This window comes from Dermacentor variabilis, chromosome 6, assembly GCF_050947875.1.
Source record: "Dermacentor variabilis isolate Ectoservices chromosome 6, ASM5094787v1, whole genome shotgun sequence".
Taxonomy (NCBI): Eukaryota; Metazoa; Arthropoda; class Arachnida; order Ixodida; family Ixodidae; genus Dermacentor; species Dermacentor variabilis.
Window position 1 is genome coordinate 88,160,567 of NC_134573.1, and position 17,742 is coordinate 88,178,308.

Sequence of the window (17,742 nt, forward strand, 5' to 3'; positions counted from 1 at the left end):
CAAAACAAATACCCATTAATTAACACACAAACACTGATCGTGCTACATACAGCCAATACCTTTCAACCAACAGCGCCAGGGAGGGGGGCGGGGCATCTTTGTTTTACGCAATAAAGCAATCAATTTCGACAGCATGCTTGTAGGCTTAAAGTAATCTAATAAGGAACTCAATGGCACATTAACTTGTTAATATAAAACCTAATTATACTGAATGCATCTCGATTCGCGGCTAGTAAATCGAATGCCTTTCGACTTTCACGTTTCGAGGCATGCTCTATAGTTGGTCAATTAAATGTTTGCCGATTGTTACTCAATTGACGTTTTATTAATTTTAGTCGATGTAAAGCTTGTAGAGTGGGAGTCAATTGACAGTTCCGTATCTTCAGTCAATTTAATCTCTATCGAGCGCACTCATTAAAAATTGACGTTGAATAGATTTTCTATGTTCTCACGAGAAACGTGGTACGGAGTAAATTGAAACTCGACGTATGTAAGGGACACACCCAGTGCATTCATAGCGAGCGTTGGCGTGGAATACACTCATTGAAAAGCGGCACATATCCAGCGCTCGTCAAATAGTTTTCATCAAACAGCGCCACCTACGCAGTCCCGCATTTAAAGTTTTCCATGTCGGCGTGAAAGATGGTGCACATGTAATCTGACGTTGAAGTTGGTCTGACGGTTGGTTTAAAACCTTGTTCCCTGAGCAGGGCAGCCCGAATCACTACCCGTTCGACCATCGACTGTGACTACCCAGTGACTTTAGTAGGCAGGAAGACGATTAGATACAAACATATTGCGTAGCTAGATAGCCTCCGGAAAAAGCGTGAAGTAACCTAAGAATGCCAGCGCATTAATGAGCAGCTTCCTTTCGACTTTCTCGGTGGCATTTAAAAAAAAAGATGGGTCCGTCGCCCGCCGCATTCAGGCGGTATAAGTTCAGTCCTGAAGTTCTGAATTGATATCGGAGGATGACGCCATTAAAGGAACTGTGTTCTGCAGGACACAAGGAATCTTAGTGCCGAGTGATTTCAATGATAATCTAAACTGTCCGTATGGAACGCGTTAAATGATGTTAAGAATCAAGTGCTGGGGTGCACAAATGGGTCCGAATGTGAGGAGGAAAAGGAAAGTGGACTTAATTGATTTAATTCATACATTTACTGTCAGAAAAACAGGCTCTCAGCATGGATAGCATATACAGAATGTCCTGACTTTTATGCACCAAGATTTAAAAATATGCAAATGCTACATAGCTGGACAGAACCGCGGTAATGTTATTTTCCGTCGCTTGGAGATAATCAGATGATCGTTTGTAATAATAATAATAATAATAATAATAATAATAATAATAATAATAATAATAATAATGCTCCTTATAGAAGCACGTGGTGTGGCGGGCAAGCCTTGCGGCGTCTGAGGGAGCCAATGAACTTTAATAGCAAGGATGGGCTCCCCGTGGCCAAAGCGGGGGTGATGTGGATTTGCGGCGTTTGTGAGAAGCGCTAAACATCGCTCTTCTGCCTTTTATAGCGACACCATCGACGTCGCTGCTGAACCTGTTGGGATCTCGGGCCACGAGCTTCGCACTGCGGCTGTGATCAGCGCATCGTAAACCACGGTGCATCGACCCAGCTGTCTACTGTGATCGCTACGGACGGCGCTTGCGTCGACTTCTGGCTCACGTGATACCTGATTCGGTACGTGCTGGCGGCGATCAGCTATAAAAGGGCCCTGCGGAAAGCGCATCGTTCGGATTGGCGGCAGTTGTGAAAAGCGCTGAACATCGTTCTTCTGCTTTTTATAGGTAAGTGCAAGTTCTTAGCGTTGTAAACTGTACCTCAGTGCACGCCGCAAATCCCAAGCCCAGTGCCTATGTACAGTATGGCTGTTGGCATTGTCACATATCGAGCGCGGATAGGTAGCCATAGCCAACGACTACAGTGGGACTGTAGTGAAAGGCTTCGTTTTCATGGAGCTGCTCGTTTATTTGCTACATGGTGCCCGAGAGGGAGACTGATTGTTCCTATCTTTTCTGCGGCTCCTAATCTTCTGCGGTGACATTCAAGTCAATGCCGGCCCTGACAAGATAGACAAGTTTCTTGATGCCCTAAAGGACGCCGAATCTGCACTTGAAAATTTTCAAAAGGAAATTAGCAGTAAGATTAAGGACATGTCATCCGGTATAACTCACCTTAAAGGGAATCTCAAAGCTTTTCTAGAAAAAATGAGTGAAGAGCAGTACGTCATGGTTTTCAACCCTCTGAATTCGAATATCGCATCGAAATTGAGCGAAAGAAAGCGCAAACAGATTTTATTTCGACGAAAAGTGCAGCAGCAGACTCAAGGCAGCTCGCGCGCCTCGTTTCCGCGTGCGATTGGTCGGGTGCCTCGTGACGTCAACAATGGTGTTCGTCCGGACCGACTCCTGCCGCTACACATCAAGCACGGTGCAAGGTATAGTTTGGTGCTGTTTTGCTGAGACGGTCACACAAAATTTCGAGAGTTTGCGTTTCTCTGAGGAGTTCGGCGTTAAGTCCGAACCCCACGAGAGCGACTTTGCGCGCGACAGCGACGGCTTCGAGCGACAGAAGAGGCCGTCGCTTGAACAGATCGCTCGGTGTTATCGCTCGATCGCTCGTTTCTATAAATCTAGAAATTGTCGCTCGTCGTCCGGAAGTTCTATGAGCGACTAGCCAAAAGTGCGAAACCGGAACTGGATGTAGATAACTCAAATGCAACAATAAATACCTGCAAGAATAAGAACCTAGTGCAAGACCTTCAGAAATATTTTATGCTCCTTTTTACAGTAAAATACATCGGCTTAAATTGATAAAGTACGCGTCACGCTAGTTTCGGCGTGTGTATTGCTGCCCTCATACCGGGAAGTCGTCGCTCAAAGCCATCGCTCGCGCGAAGTTCGGCTTGTAGGCGACTAGTGAACGCGACAGCCATCGCCTCGCTGGTCGCTGTCGCATGCAAGATCACTTGTATGGTGTTCATACTTTACTCCCTACATGTACGAGCCGATTGCGAAGAGCCGGCTTCTCCAAGAAGCAAAAAATGCTGGTGCAAGCAGTGCTTTCCACGCGAAGGCGAAGTGTTAGCATCTCCTTGTGTTGGAAATGTTCTTTGGCGAGTATGTTTTTTGCTAAGCTGCACCCATCGACCCAGTGAGTACGTTTCCGGGCAAACAACTGTAGTGTTATGTGCCTGCATGCCTCCTCGTAGGACGTAAGCGGTGATGCGATCTTCGGCATTTGTGCGCTGCCCTAAAGCTGTCGGCAATCTACCCAGACGGTTTAAACGCGGGAATAGTTTACCGGCTGTTGTAGCACGTGAACCTTCATCAGCGCGCCATCCGCACGCTACTTGTAACCGGCGAATTCCGTCGGCTACGTGAGATAGTCGGTTTTTCTACGTGCGCGAGAGAAGGGGGAGCGAAGCGTCCTGGCGTGAGCCGGCTTTCCAACACCTGCAAACGTCACACTTGCACTGCGTTATGGTAGCTGCATGCAGGCTGTTTCACAACACACGTGCGAACAGAAAATTCGCGGCGCTTGGCGATGAAACCTGCGTCGAGGGTGGGAGATGAACATGCACCTTCCGTTCCGGGCTAACACGAAGGAGAACCCAAAGCATGCATTATTGATAAACTCTGGTAGTAATCTTCGTCACGGAAGTGGTTAGAGCACAGCACTGTTGTTCTTGAGCGCTTGAAGTTCTTTCGCTTCCCAGCAGCCTCCCACTTAGCTGAAAGCTTCTTGTCTTGTGGGAACTAATGGAAAGTCGTCGCGGCCGCTGGTGTTCGTGCAACCGTAGGCTGCACAGAACGGCGGCATGATCGGCCTGCAAGTTCAATTGATGCTGCGCACGTCAACTACCAACCTACATACACACAAACAAAGGAATGTAGGGTCGAGCGAAATAGATTAGGACGGCACGCACGCAGTAATAAGCAGGTTCAGGCACGGTCGCAGAGACTGCGAAGGAACGAAACACCAGTGCTGACGTCACTACGGCGCGGTTTCCGGTCTCCGCTCGCATCGTGAGCGTCAGCAGCAGGGCGCGGCTCTCGATGGGGGGCGGAGCTACAGCTCAATTTTAACCGACGATTACGTCGTTCTAAAGTGAAAAATCCCTCCAAAATTTTACCTGCATGGTTCATAAGGTTCCCACATCTGTATATGAGCGTCTTATTGAATTCGACAGACTCTTCAGCTTCCCTTTAAGAAACGCCTTTCGAAAGTGGAAGCTGTGCTAGACGATTCTTTGGAAAGTGCCACAGCGTTACCCGAAGGCAAAAAAGGTGTCGATGACATCAAAAGCGATCTTTCATCCTTTTCTGATAGGCGGGATGTTGAACCTAACATAGTTGAACTCGTTGATGACATCAACAATCGCATGCGCAGAAAAAATTTGATCTTCAAAGGCTTGCCCGAGGCAGAGAAAGAAGACTACGAGGCTTCTCAAGTTGTCATTGAAAGCTTCTGCAGAGATCATCTTGGCCTCGAGGTAACGGATATTGAACGTGCACGTCGCATTGGATCTCGCAGGCAAGGGCAGGACCGGTCAGTAATGGTGAAGTTTCTACACTACAAGACAAAATGCAGTATTCTGGCTAATTCCTACAAGCTAAATGTTTCAAAATTAAATGTTTGGATAGATGAGGACTTTTCACCTCGAATACAATTCGTGCGCAAACAGCTTGGCGACTTTGCTCGAGCGAATTGTCAGCCCGATGAAAAGTTTAAGCTATCTTTCGATAAGCTAAAGCTAGGCAGGAAATTATATCGGTACCAGCATTCCGAGGGCAGGGTTGTGGAACATTTCCAGCGAAATGCAAACCCATGACGTGGTCGCCACGCGCAGAAAGACAGTGGGACACCTACATTTTCTATAATTTCCGCCAACTTTTGTAGCATCCTTAACAAACAAGATCAGCTTACTTCCCTCATTCACGCTTGTAATGCAGATGTTATAATCGGAACGGAAACGCGGTTAACTCCTGAAGTTAGCAATTCCGAGTTACAAATTTCAAATTTATTCACTGTTTTTCGTAAAGACCCTGTGGATAGAAAAGGAGGTGGTGTTCTATTGCCGTAAGAAAGCATATAAAAGTAAAACCCTTTCCTATTGACAGCATTCTTGAAGCTATTTCGGTTTCACGCTATTTATTAGCTATAACTTTGGTTATCGGACCATGCTATAGGCCATCTGATTCTCTGCAAGATTTTTCTGAGGAACTACAGTCTGTATTAGGCTCCGCCCAATCCGAATATAAGAACTCTCCCATAATTTTGGCCAGTGATTTTAACTTTCCAGGCACAGAGTGATCTGCTTTAATATCCCCTAGCACGCGCCAGACACGCGATTGTGCAGATTTTGTTGACCTTTCAGAATGTTTTCATTTGTCTCAACTTATCGAAATCCCTATGCGACACAATGCTATTCTTGATTTGCTTCTAACAACACACCCCGAACGTGCTACCGTAGATGTACCACAGTATATCAGTGACCATCGTGTCATACATTGTACCTTTAAAACGCAAACCGTGAAGAAACCACGAAAAAAAAAGATTTATGACTACATAAAGCAGATTCCGAAAACTTCAACTCTGAGCTGTTTGTATTTTCGCTGTCATTCATGCAAAAGTATGAAAACTGTTCATTGCAAGAAAACTGGATTCAGTCTCGTGACGACTTGTTAAAACTGCGGGAGAGATACATTCCAAATACATGGATCTATGAAACAGCAGACAAGCCATGCTTTACTGGAGAGATTAAGCGATATTAAACGCTTGTTTCGAAAAGCAAGAAGCGTAAAATCTGTTGAAACTAAGTCAGAATATTCATCGTTTTCTAATGAATGTGCATTACATATTGAGGCTGGCAAATATAAGTTTTTCAACAAGGACATTTCGCAATTTCTAAAAACACATCCAAAAAAATTTTGGAAGGTCATTTCTCCCGCACTGACAAAATAGTTACCTGCTTTTGACACTGAGTCTGGTGCTGCAATTGATATCATGGATGTTGCTGATCGGTTTAATTTATTCTTTTGTAGTGTATTTAATGACGAAGAGCCCCTAGATATGTTAACACAGTTTTGTGATAGTTCTCCATTTACGGCATGTATAACTTTGACAAGGGACGGTATTGTGAAAGCTATTGAGCGTTTACCATCGTTTTCTAGTCTTGGTCCTGACAGTATTTGTACTAAGCTACTAAAAATGACAAAGCACAATTCTGCTCTTATACTTACGCTGTTGTTTCAACAGTCTCTCGACAGCGCCGAAATTCCAGACGACTGGAAATTGGCACATGTGATACCAATATATAAAACCAGCGACAAAAACAAGCTAACAATCTATAGGCCTCTATCCCTTACGTATGTTGTACGCAAACTATTTGAACACGTGTTATCCTCTCAAATCATGCAGTACATCGCTAGCAACCATGTACTGCATAAACGAGCACGGTTTTCAACGATGCCGTTCATGTGAATACCAGCTTCTTGAAATAACTACAGATATTCACCTTAACCTTCATGAACTTACACAAACTGACGCCATATTTATAGATTTTGCTAAAACCTTTGACCGTGTGGCTCATAAACACCTCAGATATAATATGAAGCTGATTAAATTTGACGAAAAAGTAATAAACTCGGTTAACGAATATTTAAGCAACAGACGAGAAGCTGTCGTAATTAATAATGTCCGTTCGTCATTTCCGCCTGTTCAGTCCGGTGTGCCTCAAGGTTCCGTTTTGGGACCCCCCACTCTATATTTAATTTATATAAATTATATTTATCAGGGTATAGACTCGGAAATCCGGTTATATGTCGACGACTGCGTTCTGTGTCGGCCACTAAAATGTAAGCCTGACTGGGATAAATTACAAAATGACTTGAACAGGATTGAAAGCTGGTGCTATGACAGGCAAATGAGCGGAAATACCTCGAAAACTAAACTTACGAGATTTACTACTTGCAGTGAAATTAGGAAACACACATAGTTTCTTCATGGTGAGGCTCTAGAAACTGCAGAATCATTTAAATATCTAGATGTTCATCTTTCTCCGACTTTGTGGGTTGTGGGTAATCATGTGGGTTGTATTGTTTCTGCTGCAAGCAAATCTCTTGGCTTCATTCGTCGAACCCTTCGTCAGACATAGTGATACCAAGCTTCTTGCATATACCACCGTACTTCGTTCAAAGCTTGGGTATGCCTCATCTATATGGAACCCGCACCAAACGCATCTTGTTAACAAATTAGAATCTTTGCAGAACAAGGCAGCGCGATTTATTACTGATAACTATTCACAACATTCAAGCATCGCCAAAATAAAACATGGCCTATAGGACTCATCACATTGCAGACTAGAAGAAAGATATCTCAGCTAACTTTGTTCCATCAGCTTTTTCATCACCCAAATATCTTCTCTCAGGCAAACATCTTACCAGCCAAAAGGAAATTCCCACGAATCCATCACGAATTTAAGGTCGAACAACCATTTCCACGTACTAAAATATTGCAGTTTTCATGTCTGCACTTAGCCATTTCGGAATGAAATCATCTCCCAAGTAATATAGCCGACATAACTGACCATATTATATTCACACAGGCACGTAATGAAACATTCGGAAATTATTAACATTAACATTTCTTCCTGCACTTCTTAAGATGTCAGAGGATGTAAGATTATTGTTTCTATAATGTAAGAAATATTGGCGTATGATGTTGCCGAATGAGAAGTGATGTAAAGGTTGCATAGCATGCACATCTTCATATAATGACATTCGACATACATGCACGTTGCTTATACCTTTGTATATCGCTTGTTCTCCCCCCTTCCTATGTAATGCCCAAGCTGGGCCTTTAGGTTAAATAAATGGGCTGCGGTCGTCTTACACGCCGGCGCTCATAAGCCACTGGAGACAACCCGCATATATGTGACGAATCGGCTTATACAAGGTGTTTCAGCGAACACCTTCAATAATTCTTAAAGGTTGCCTGTGGCACATATCACAGTTCTAGTTTATGAGATTGTCTGCTCGAAGGGGCGTACACTTTTGGCGCGCACACACACGCACACACACACACACGCACACACACACACACACAGAGACACACACAATGAAATGCATAATTGGCTAATTACTGGCAATACTACCTAGCTGTGCAACTATGTTATGGCGCATATTGCAATTTGCAAATTCTAGCAGGCGAGTTCGCAAGGCTGATCTACTTGGAAATAATTGTCAGGATGACACCGGTTTTGAGATATTAATTTCAGAACTTTGCGGAGAAATGCATTGGCGTTCCTGTTAATTTTGTGTTTGAATGCGTACAACGACGTTCTGGTAAGAAAGTCGGCTCAAGCCGAAGATGAGGAAATGGTCCGGCAATGAGCTAGGATGGACGTAGTTGTCCGCATAACGGAAGGACCCGAGGAACCGATGCAGCACACGCAGCAGTTTAGAGCTGTGTGATGATGTCGGAGTTACCTAACGCAAACGTACATTGCGCACAAATCCGCCGCGCTGTCGTTCGTCTTTACCAAGAGAAGTGTATAATGGAGATGCATACATCGGAGTGGAAATGGTCCTTATGTGCGAGTTTCAGCAAGCATTCAGCCAATGGAGGCTTGTACGCGGAAGAGAACTACAGCATACTACGTTGCTCAAGAACGACACAGACTTAGCGCTACGTTGCCCACGTGAAGACGTGTAGTAGATTTGACGCTCCGACACGTTTCGACGAAACTAATCCTCGCCTCATCTACAACGTAGGGTACTCGCTTGCTATACGCCTCGTGCACCGCCTATAGAGGCGCCACTGATAGCCACCTAGCGGGCGCTTTCAACAGTATGCGCGGGAGCAGTAGCAGACGACAACCCTTTGCAGCAAGGGTTGCTGAAGTTCGCGGCTGCGATTTCTCCTTTGTTCTGGTGCCAGGCTGCTGCCTCTGCGATGAAAGTTGTAGGGAAGACGCTGACCGCTGTGGGAGCGGGTATGGAAACGACGTTACCGGTGTTTGGGACAGCATGGTCCACATACGTGCCAGGTGCGTCCCGCTGCCAAACGCCATGAACCCCATGTACGTGAAGTGGAGCTCATGTTAACTAGCCGATAAATTTTGTTGAGTATTGCGATCTCTCGATTGTTTGTTTTAATTCTACCCTTGCCGTAGTGCTGTTTCTGTACAACAATAATTAGCACCCGTCGTTTGTGCAGACTTACATCAAACAAATCCGCACGGTGCGATGTCTGCCTATGCGTTGTGATTTTTCTGCCGATGAATACATGTGACATCGCCGAATAAGTGCAGTCGAAGTCGCCTCAAGAAGCGTAATTGCGAATTTCTTGATGGAAACGCGTACACTAGTCAACGAAATCCCTAAACGCACGGGTTAATAAAAGCGCGTGTTAGTGCTGTACCGCCGATGCGATTCTGCTGCATACGCCGATGAACTGCAGTTCCCGCTGCAGAGTTTCCAATATTAAGGTCCCTAAGGGAGCTACTTGGAAACGTACAAAGCTAAAGTCTAAGTTTTCAGTACTTTTTTATATTACTAGAGAGAGGTGCTACATTATATATTTAAAGGCAGTGCAGCGCCAGTCAAAGAAGCTGAGCGCTGGCGGCAAGGCCGGGTCTAGTCCTCTGCAGCGCAAGCATAATAAGAAAGAATTCAGTTGAGTACAAAATGCCCATGCAAGAGGGACTACGTTGTGAAACAAAGAAGTCGCTCGACGTGTTAAGTCTGCTCGGGCAGCATCGAGATGCGTTGACTTCCCAAACGCGATGCGAACTTTTCAGCGAGAAATGGAACAAAAATACCATATGCAGCAACTATTAGCAATTCTCGTCCTGAACTACCTATCTTATAAACACATTAAAAAACACAATATCTAAGATGCCCTCGGGCGAAAAGAATAAAGCTGTTAAAGAAGCACTTCCTTGGTATCATTCCGATAAGACACAGCGTGATTTATACCCTTTACAAACGAGGCAGGGTGAAAACCTCGCAGCTAAATAATCATCAAGAGTTATGCATAAAGCAACTAGCAACAGTTAAACATGTGCGAAGCCACGCATAAAATAGATGTAAAGGCATGAAGTGGGCGACAGCTGGTGCGAGGATTTACCGGGCCGCATAAAACCAGCAATTTCAGTTCTTTCAAACATCAGTAGCTTGACATACAACACAACACGCTCGTGCAGTCGTGCTGTCTAGCTAGTGCAACGCGGTAAAGATGCGGAAAACAATATAAGCGGCAAACCGCATTCCAAACTTGAACGAAATGCCGTTTGCACTGCAGACGAACTTCGTCGCTTACGTGTCTAACTATGATCGAGTAAAAAAAAAAGACACCGACGAGACAAAGGAAAGGCCGAGAACAACAAATTTCCCGACGAAGCGACGATCCATTCTTGCTACTGTTGCTCCCTCTGATGAGGCTTTGCGGGAATGATTAGAACCGTATCGCCGGCACGTTTTCGCCAGTATTTCAGCACCGCACCGTGCAACAGTTCTTCGACATTCCTTGAAGCTTTGGCCACCCCACATGTGCGAATGGTGTTGCCTATATTGCTCTAAAGCGTGAATAAGACAGAGAAGCACCGTCAACGACACAACAAACTACGGCGCGCGACTGGCTCCTCTCCCGTGTGTTCTGCGCAAGGCCGCCACGAGTGGCGCGTCCATCGGCGCGCACTACGCATATAGCTAGGCAACGGTATAGCCTTCCTCGTTCCATGTGCCGCAGCTGGCAACGAGCGCGTTCATGGTGTTTTCAGTTATACGATACTGTATGCGCGTGCTTGACGCATTCGAAGTTTGCTCTGTTCGAACGCACGCAGACGCGACTGAAGGGTTCGTTCGATTTCCGAAAAAAAAAATCGCCCCCGCCCATATAGACAAACTGCGTGTTGGTCAAGAAAACGGGTGCTATGACGCTTAGGATATAAAAACGCCAAGGATAGTATAATGCGCAGTGTCGTTTATTGTTGAAAGAAACACCCTGCCGACATTTCACCACTGAATAATGCGCAGATATAATACTAAAACCCGCACACTATTCATGCGTAAATAGAATAAAAAACCTAACGCGTCATAACGGTGGTTGCATTTCGACAATGTTGACAAACAATTGCAATTCTATGACCTTTATTACCATTTGCCACAAGTATTCGATGATAGATGGACCTTTGTATTCAAAAATTATTGCAGAAATCTTGCCATTGATAAACGTTGTCAGCGGCGCCACACGCCAACAAACCTATCAACCCCCGTCATCGTCGTGAAATATTCAACTCCTCTCTTTATTAAACTGCTGTATAGTTTTTACCCCGTTTTCCCATCTTCACGAAAAGCTGCAACTTGCATTGCACACACAAGTATTGGATCGCGTAGGCAGTAGTTGTCATATTATTGGAAAGCTGAGGTGGCTATTCATTGAACTGGTGCCGTCCTTCGCTCACTTGCGGGTACGAATTGCCTTTGCACATGCGCGCTCCTTGAATGCGCATATCAAAATTTTTTTATTGGATCATCGCCGCTTCTCCGTTAGCTTCTTGCCGTTAGCGGATTACCTGTTTACCGGAGCCGTAGACGGCAGTATAGCACGGGGTTATGGGGTTAATCTAGCATAGCAGAGCCGGTAACAACATCTTGGAGCGCTTTGTACAACTACAATGTGCATGAAACATTTTCCTGTCGTGCGAGTATTTCTGCCAATGGAAGATCACAAAAGGCCTACTCGTTAATGATTAGGTCGCTACCAGTCAAGTTCACACCAGAGTCAAGTAAAATTTGGTAGGTGACTGTCGTATTAGATTTTCGTGCTCTCTGCTTCAAATCTGGGTCGCATGATGTCACTGCCGGTGTTGTTGGTGCTGTACACATTTCCTGTAACCCGGTAAGCCACAAGCGGTGAGATGTTTGCGGACAAATTATATCTATCCTTTGACGTCTCAGCACAACGCACTGCTATATGAGTTACAGCATATGTATATGAAAAGTGAGTTGGGAGGGGTCTCAGGTTGAATTTTTGAACATTTAGCGTTCTTTAACGTGCACTCAGTACGTGGTTCACAATCATTTTTGCAGCGCAAATTGAAACCAGGACTTCGAACTCAGCAGCCCAACGCCCACCGTGGTAGCGTAGTGGCTTTCCTGTGGCGCTGCTAAGCCCGTTGTTACAGGATCAAATCCCGACTGCGGTGGCCGCATCTCGATGGGATCAAAATAAGAAAAACGAGGATTAACGAGGAGTTCTGGCAGAAACAACCCTTCGCTTTGCTCCGTCGCCTTGGAGCAGACACTGAAAAGTGGTAGCAAAATCAGGTGCCGGGAATCTGCAGTGATTGCTTTAGTGGGCATGTGTCGAGATTATCTTTAGGGTCGACGCTTTGTCACTACTAAAGACAAAAGCACACCAAAGCAAATATTCGCAATTATACGAGGCCTGTGTATGATGCAGCAAAAATCCGGAGACCACTCAGCACATCCTAATGGAATGCTAAGGGATTAACTTAGCGAGACCAGTACGTAAACTACGACTTCCAGAAGTGCTTGGACTTAAAGTAGAAAAGTAGACGGAAGTATCAATGGTCAGCAGTCGAGACAAGCAAAATAGGTTTAGAGAATTGGCGAAAAAAAAAAGAAACAGGGAATAGACTGATACAACCAGATCCATCACATGCATGGGCAGTGGTACAAGGTAGATAGAAAAGATTAAAGATATGTGTAAGAGAATGCTAGGAAAAACAGAATTAATAACACACTTGAGTAAGTCAAGCAGGCTACGTGACGATTTCTCCCATCCCCGTTCCAAAAGGGGATGCCAATAAATAATCACCATCATCATTGTCGGGTAGAGTTAGTAAGTTTTAATTTTATTTCGGGAAACTAGAAACAAAGAAAAGTAATTTACCGTTGCCTGGGTAGCCGGCGAAAAGGCAAAAAAGTCCTACAGAACACCTGCCCCGGAAACCGCAATTCACCACCAAAATGACACAATGCTCAGTTTTAAAATTTCACAAAAGCTGTGGTAGACAAGAAGAAAAAAATGATAGCCATAATACGCAAGCAGTATAGGTCCGTACAGTAACGCTTTTGCACATATAGTTACTCTATAGACTCACTTTGCCTTTTGTAGCACATACATTGGCTCCACTTAGGGGATGTATACGTAGCCTCCACGTAGCCGGTGTATAAATGATCGCCATTTTTTAGGTTATTGACGCCTACATCCAGGATTGGCGTTATACAAAATAATGCGGGGTGCACGACTACGAGTTTTGCGAAAAGTCACGTGTGCATGAAACCAATAAAGTAGAGTAGATTCGGCGTCTCGGGAGCAGGCCGTCGGGTGATCAGGCCAAGGGAGCGCTGACGTGTGCTCGGTCAGCCTGTCTGCACATAGTGCTTTGACTTCACTTGGTAGAATGCATGCAAACACGCTTGGGTCGGACTGAGCCTTCTGACTCGACCCGTAAGCGTCGAGTTCATGTAAATGAAGTTCATGGCAGAGCAGATGAAAATGACTTACTGAAATATACGTTGAAATACGTTGACAGCACATTTAACAACCGCCTCAAGATGATATGCCTTACAAGGTTATTTCATGTCTTTTTTCTTCTTGTTCTCTTTCTTGTATGTGTCCACGCCTGTCCTTTTGTGATCCGTGCTTCTTTCTTTCTTTTTGCCCGCCCTGCAGATTCCCTTTTGTTTTTCAGATCTCATTTGTACGTGGAGCAGCTTTCTCATCTTCGTATGACTTGCCTTCTACGATAATAAAACGAAAATGTTTTTGCGCTATAGCTTTTAAGCTTACGTCAAGGTAAAGCTCCGCGTGTGAAACATTCTAAGCGTTACTCGAAAATGAAAGCTGATGCTATCACAGTTTATTTATTTTATTTATTTATTTCAGAATACTGCAGGCCAACAGTTATGGCCCATGCAGGAGGGGCTATACAAGGCATGTAAATACACTGTGACATAAAAAAGGAAAAAGAGAAAGAAAGAACGGCACTTTAACAGATTGCCGCTAATAGACAAGCAGAAAAATATATCTACAACATATACATATTCAGTCATATATATACGCATACGCACATATACAGCACTCATTCACTCAAACAAATGCTCTTCTAGAGCTTTAACAAAATTAGGGCACTGGAAGATGGCCCCTGGAAGACAGTTCCAGTCGGAAACGGTCCTCGGGAAAAACTGTGTTTGAATGTTTCAGTTCTTGCAAAAATTGGTTCCAGTAAATGACTTCCTGTGTGGTGTGTTCGTCTAGACGATAACTGTTTAAGTTCTGTGGGATGCGAAATGTTTAGTTTATGTGCTAAAAGGTTATGCAGGAACAACAAACGGGACATTTTCCTACGTACTTGTAGTAGTTGGATGTTATTTGTTTTCATTAGTGTCGTAGGTGAATCAAGCCTTCTGTATTTGTTATAAATAAACCTAATCGCTTTCCTTTGCACCATCTCAAGCTGGTAAATGTCCTTCTTTATGAACGGGTCCCATAAGACCGACGCGTACTCTAATTTTGATCTGATGATACTCTGAATTTCTTTGTTCTTTTTTTTGCATAACGTACAACGCTGTCGATGTCGCTACGAGAAAGTGTTTTGGTCATTGTGACGAGAAAATTGAGAATGACCACTCTTTTTCGCGTCTTTTTTTTTTTTTTTTTGCAGTCTGACGAAACGGCTTTTCGAAGGGAACCTCTCGCAAACTTTAAGAGAAGCAGATAACTTACAAGGAAACGACGGACGTGGCGGTTCGCGTATACAACGTATAATTATATCAGCCCGGCGTTCAGGCAATACTGCCTTCTTTGCACGCTTGCTGTATCTGAAAGATATACAGTGGCCGCGCGCGGTCTTGTTTAGCGCTCGGAATTCACGGCCGATACCCCATACTGCGTTCTGCCAGTACACTGAGAAATAACAGCAACAAGCTCGGAAATATAACCCAGTGTTTGGACGCAAGAGCAGAAACAAGTTTGTCACCGCAGTACCAACGACGTATTCCCGAAAGACAGACGCCAACGATGGAGCCGCTCTCCGATGAAAGAGCCCAGAGCTACCTCCGGCACCTGGGAGTTTCCAAGTCCTCCGAGCCCACCTTGGACTACCTCGATCGACTGATCAGGGAGCACCTAGAGCGCGCCACCTTCGAGAATCTGGACGTGCTGCTGGAACGACGCATCAGCCTCGACGCTGAGGCCGTACTCGGCAAGGTGATGGAGCGCGGCCGCGGAGGCTGCTGCCACGAGCTCAACTCTCTCTTCGCCCGCCTGCTGCTGGCTCTCGGCTACAGCGTGCGCCTGCGAGCGGCCCGCGTGCGTGTCTGGACTCCCGACGACTCGGACAAGCGCACGCGCCTCTCCCACATGGTGCTGCTGGTCGAGCTGACTGACGGCCGGCGCTACATCGTGGACGTCGGCATGCCGGAGTGCGGTCTGCACCGGGCGCTGCCCCTGGAAGGCGACGCGACTCCGTTCCGCCTGCGCAGCTTGGACGCGACGGAGGCCGTCGAGGTCGCGGTGCCCACGAACGACGGCGGCTGGAAGGCCTTCTGCGTCGTCGAGCCGTACGACCTCGACTGGCTCGACTTCCGCATGCTCAACTGGTACACGTCGACCCACCCGGACAGCTCGTTGCGGCGCTTCCTCTTGGTGGGACGCCGATCGCCCCGGGACGACGGCTGTTGGCTGCGGCTCATCAACGACCGGTTCGTGCGCTGGTCGCCGATACGGGGCGTCGTCGAGAAGCGTGTGATGCGGGACGAGAACGACATCCTCGAGATTCTACGAGACGAGTTCGGGCTGAACCTGAACGCGGCGGACGACGTAGCGCCACTGCGTGTTCGCTTGCGAGGCCTGCTGGAGAATTCGAGGCTGGGCCAGAACCCCTTTCTGAAGGAACCGATTTGGCCGGAGGGATAACTGCAGCGTTCTTGTCGCGGTGACGAAAATTATTTTCTCTGTATAACAGAAAAAGAGATAGCGGAAACAACTTTTGTGCGATAAATATGTATACATACCAGATGCTTGTTGCGTGCACGATAAATATAGTATAGGATGGCATAGCGAGCCCAGAGAAAGAAGTTTATTGACTGGAAAAGGCAGAGAGGTCGGCCGGGAAGTGGAGTATCTGGTCTGCTACTGTGTGAGAGGGAAGGGGAAGAAGAGAAGAAAGGGGTCACAATGGGGGTGATTATGATGGGAGCAACGAGATGAAAGAACAGATCGCATAAGTGTTACCATTAAAAGCTCGAGTCCAGGGCCATGTCGCCTAAGAAGCGTGAAAAATAACGCATTGCCTCTATCGTGTGCCCCACACTCATCATGCATGCGCCTATCAGGAGGTCCACCGATAGTGGTCTGCTGTCCAAAGGTCGCAAGGTAGCTGCCAGTGTTAGTCTATCGCGCGCATACACAGGGCACACCGCAAGTACATGGTCTGTAGTCTCAACAACGCCGCACGCTGAACAGTCCGGGGAGTCCACCAGTCCAATGATCTGCAAGTACCTGCGCGTAAAGCGACGCCTAAAGGGAGTCTGTGTATCAGGTATGCATTAGGGCGTGGGATTCCACGCGGAACAGAAAAATGAATAGCGGCATCAAGTCTGAAGTCATCATCAAGTCGGACGTGGCGAGCGTCTAGGTGGTCCCAGTATCTTCTTGTCGCACTCCTCATTAATTCTGACAGGAGGCACTTGATGTCCAGTATAGAGGACGGCAGGCGGTTCGCAGGCCATTGCTGAGGGCACGCCTTCCTGAGTATCGGCCGTCTCATTACCATTGAGCCCACAGTGTCCCAGGATCCATTGGAACACTATTGGGTGGTCTTTTCCTTAAGTGCATGAAAAGGGCAAGGCGGTCTGCAGTGCCAGAGCCTTATAGGCGGTGTGGTGCAGGAAGCATCCCAAAATTTACCGTGCTGGTATCGAGTCCATGAAGATGCACCGCTCTTGAGGTTCTACCCCGCAGATGTGGCGAATCGCTTACCGAATGGTCACAAGCTCTGCAGCGGTTGATGTAGAATTATGGTCTAAAACGAAACTTAGAGTCAACCGCTGGGTGGGTATCGCCACAGCTGCTGTCGATGCCTTTGGTGACACGGATTCTTCAGCGTACACATGAGCACAGGTCTTGTATTGTGACCAGATGTATGCCAGAGCAAGTTGCTGCAGTCCCATAACGGGAACTAATGATTTATTTTTCTTTTTATTTTATTGTACCTTCAAGACGGAATTATTACAGAGGGGAGTGGTAAGAAACATACAGAAGTAAATAACAAAGCCGCAAAAATTATTAGTTATTACAGCAAAATTGATTAGTTAGTTGTATTCGGAAGTGATAATGTCTGATAAGGCGGAACGAAACTTTGAGTTGTCCTTGATTGCAACAACTACGCAGGTAAGGTGGTTCCATTCCTGAGAAGTCCTAGGAATTAATCATTCGCCACAGGTTCTGGTGCGGCATTGAATGATTCCAACCTTACGGCTATGATCAGTGCGAGAGGAACTGTAGGTAGGAGATGACATAAGATTATCGCGCAGGTAGGAGTTGTGCTAATATAGTTCATGAAATAAAGCAAGGCGAAAGCACTTACACCGGGCTGAGAGAGTAGCAAATAGCGAAGAATTTTTCATGGCCGTTTCGCTTGAAGGAAGGAAGGAAGGAAGGAAAACTTTATTTGGTCCTGCAA

The 17,742-nt window shown here is 45.9% G+C and overlaps 1 protein-coding gene across 1 annotated transcript; it reads left to right on the forward strand.

The window, feature by feature from the left end:
• Positions 1–1,673: 1,673 nt before the first annotated feature.
• Positions 1,674–16,211, forward strand: LOC142584257 (arylamine N-acetyltransferase / N-hydroxyarylamine O-acetyltransferase-like). The gene is made up of 2 exons (XM_075694403.1): positions 1,674–1,807; positions 14,722–16,211. The coding sequence occupies exon 2, from the start codon at positions 15,078–15,080 to the stop codon at positions 15,972–15,974; it is 897 nt and encodes a 298-aa protein (XP_075550518.1). The 5' UTR covers positions 1,674–1,807; positions 14,722–15,077; the 3' UTR covers positions 15,975–16,211.
• The last annotated feature ends 1,531 nt before the right edge of the window (positions 16,212–17,742 follow it).

Excerpts from the sequence above, each read along its gene's own strand:
- LOC142584257 (XM_075694403.1), top strand. The coding sequence starts at position 15,078 with ATGGAGCCGCTCTCCGATGAAAGAGCCCAGAGCTACCTCCGGCACCTG.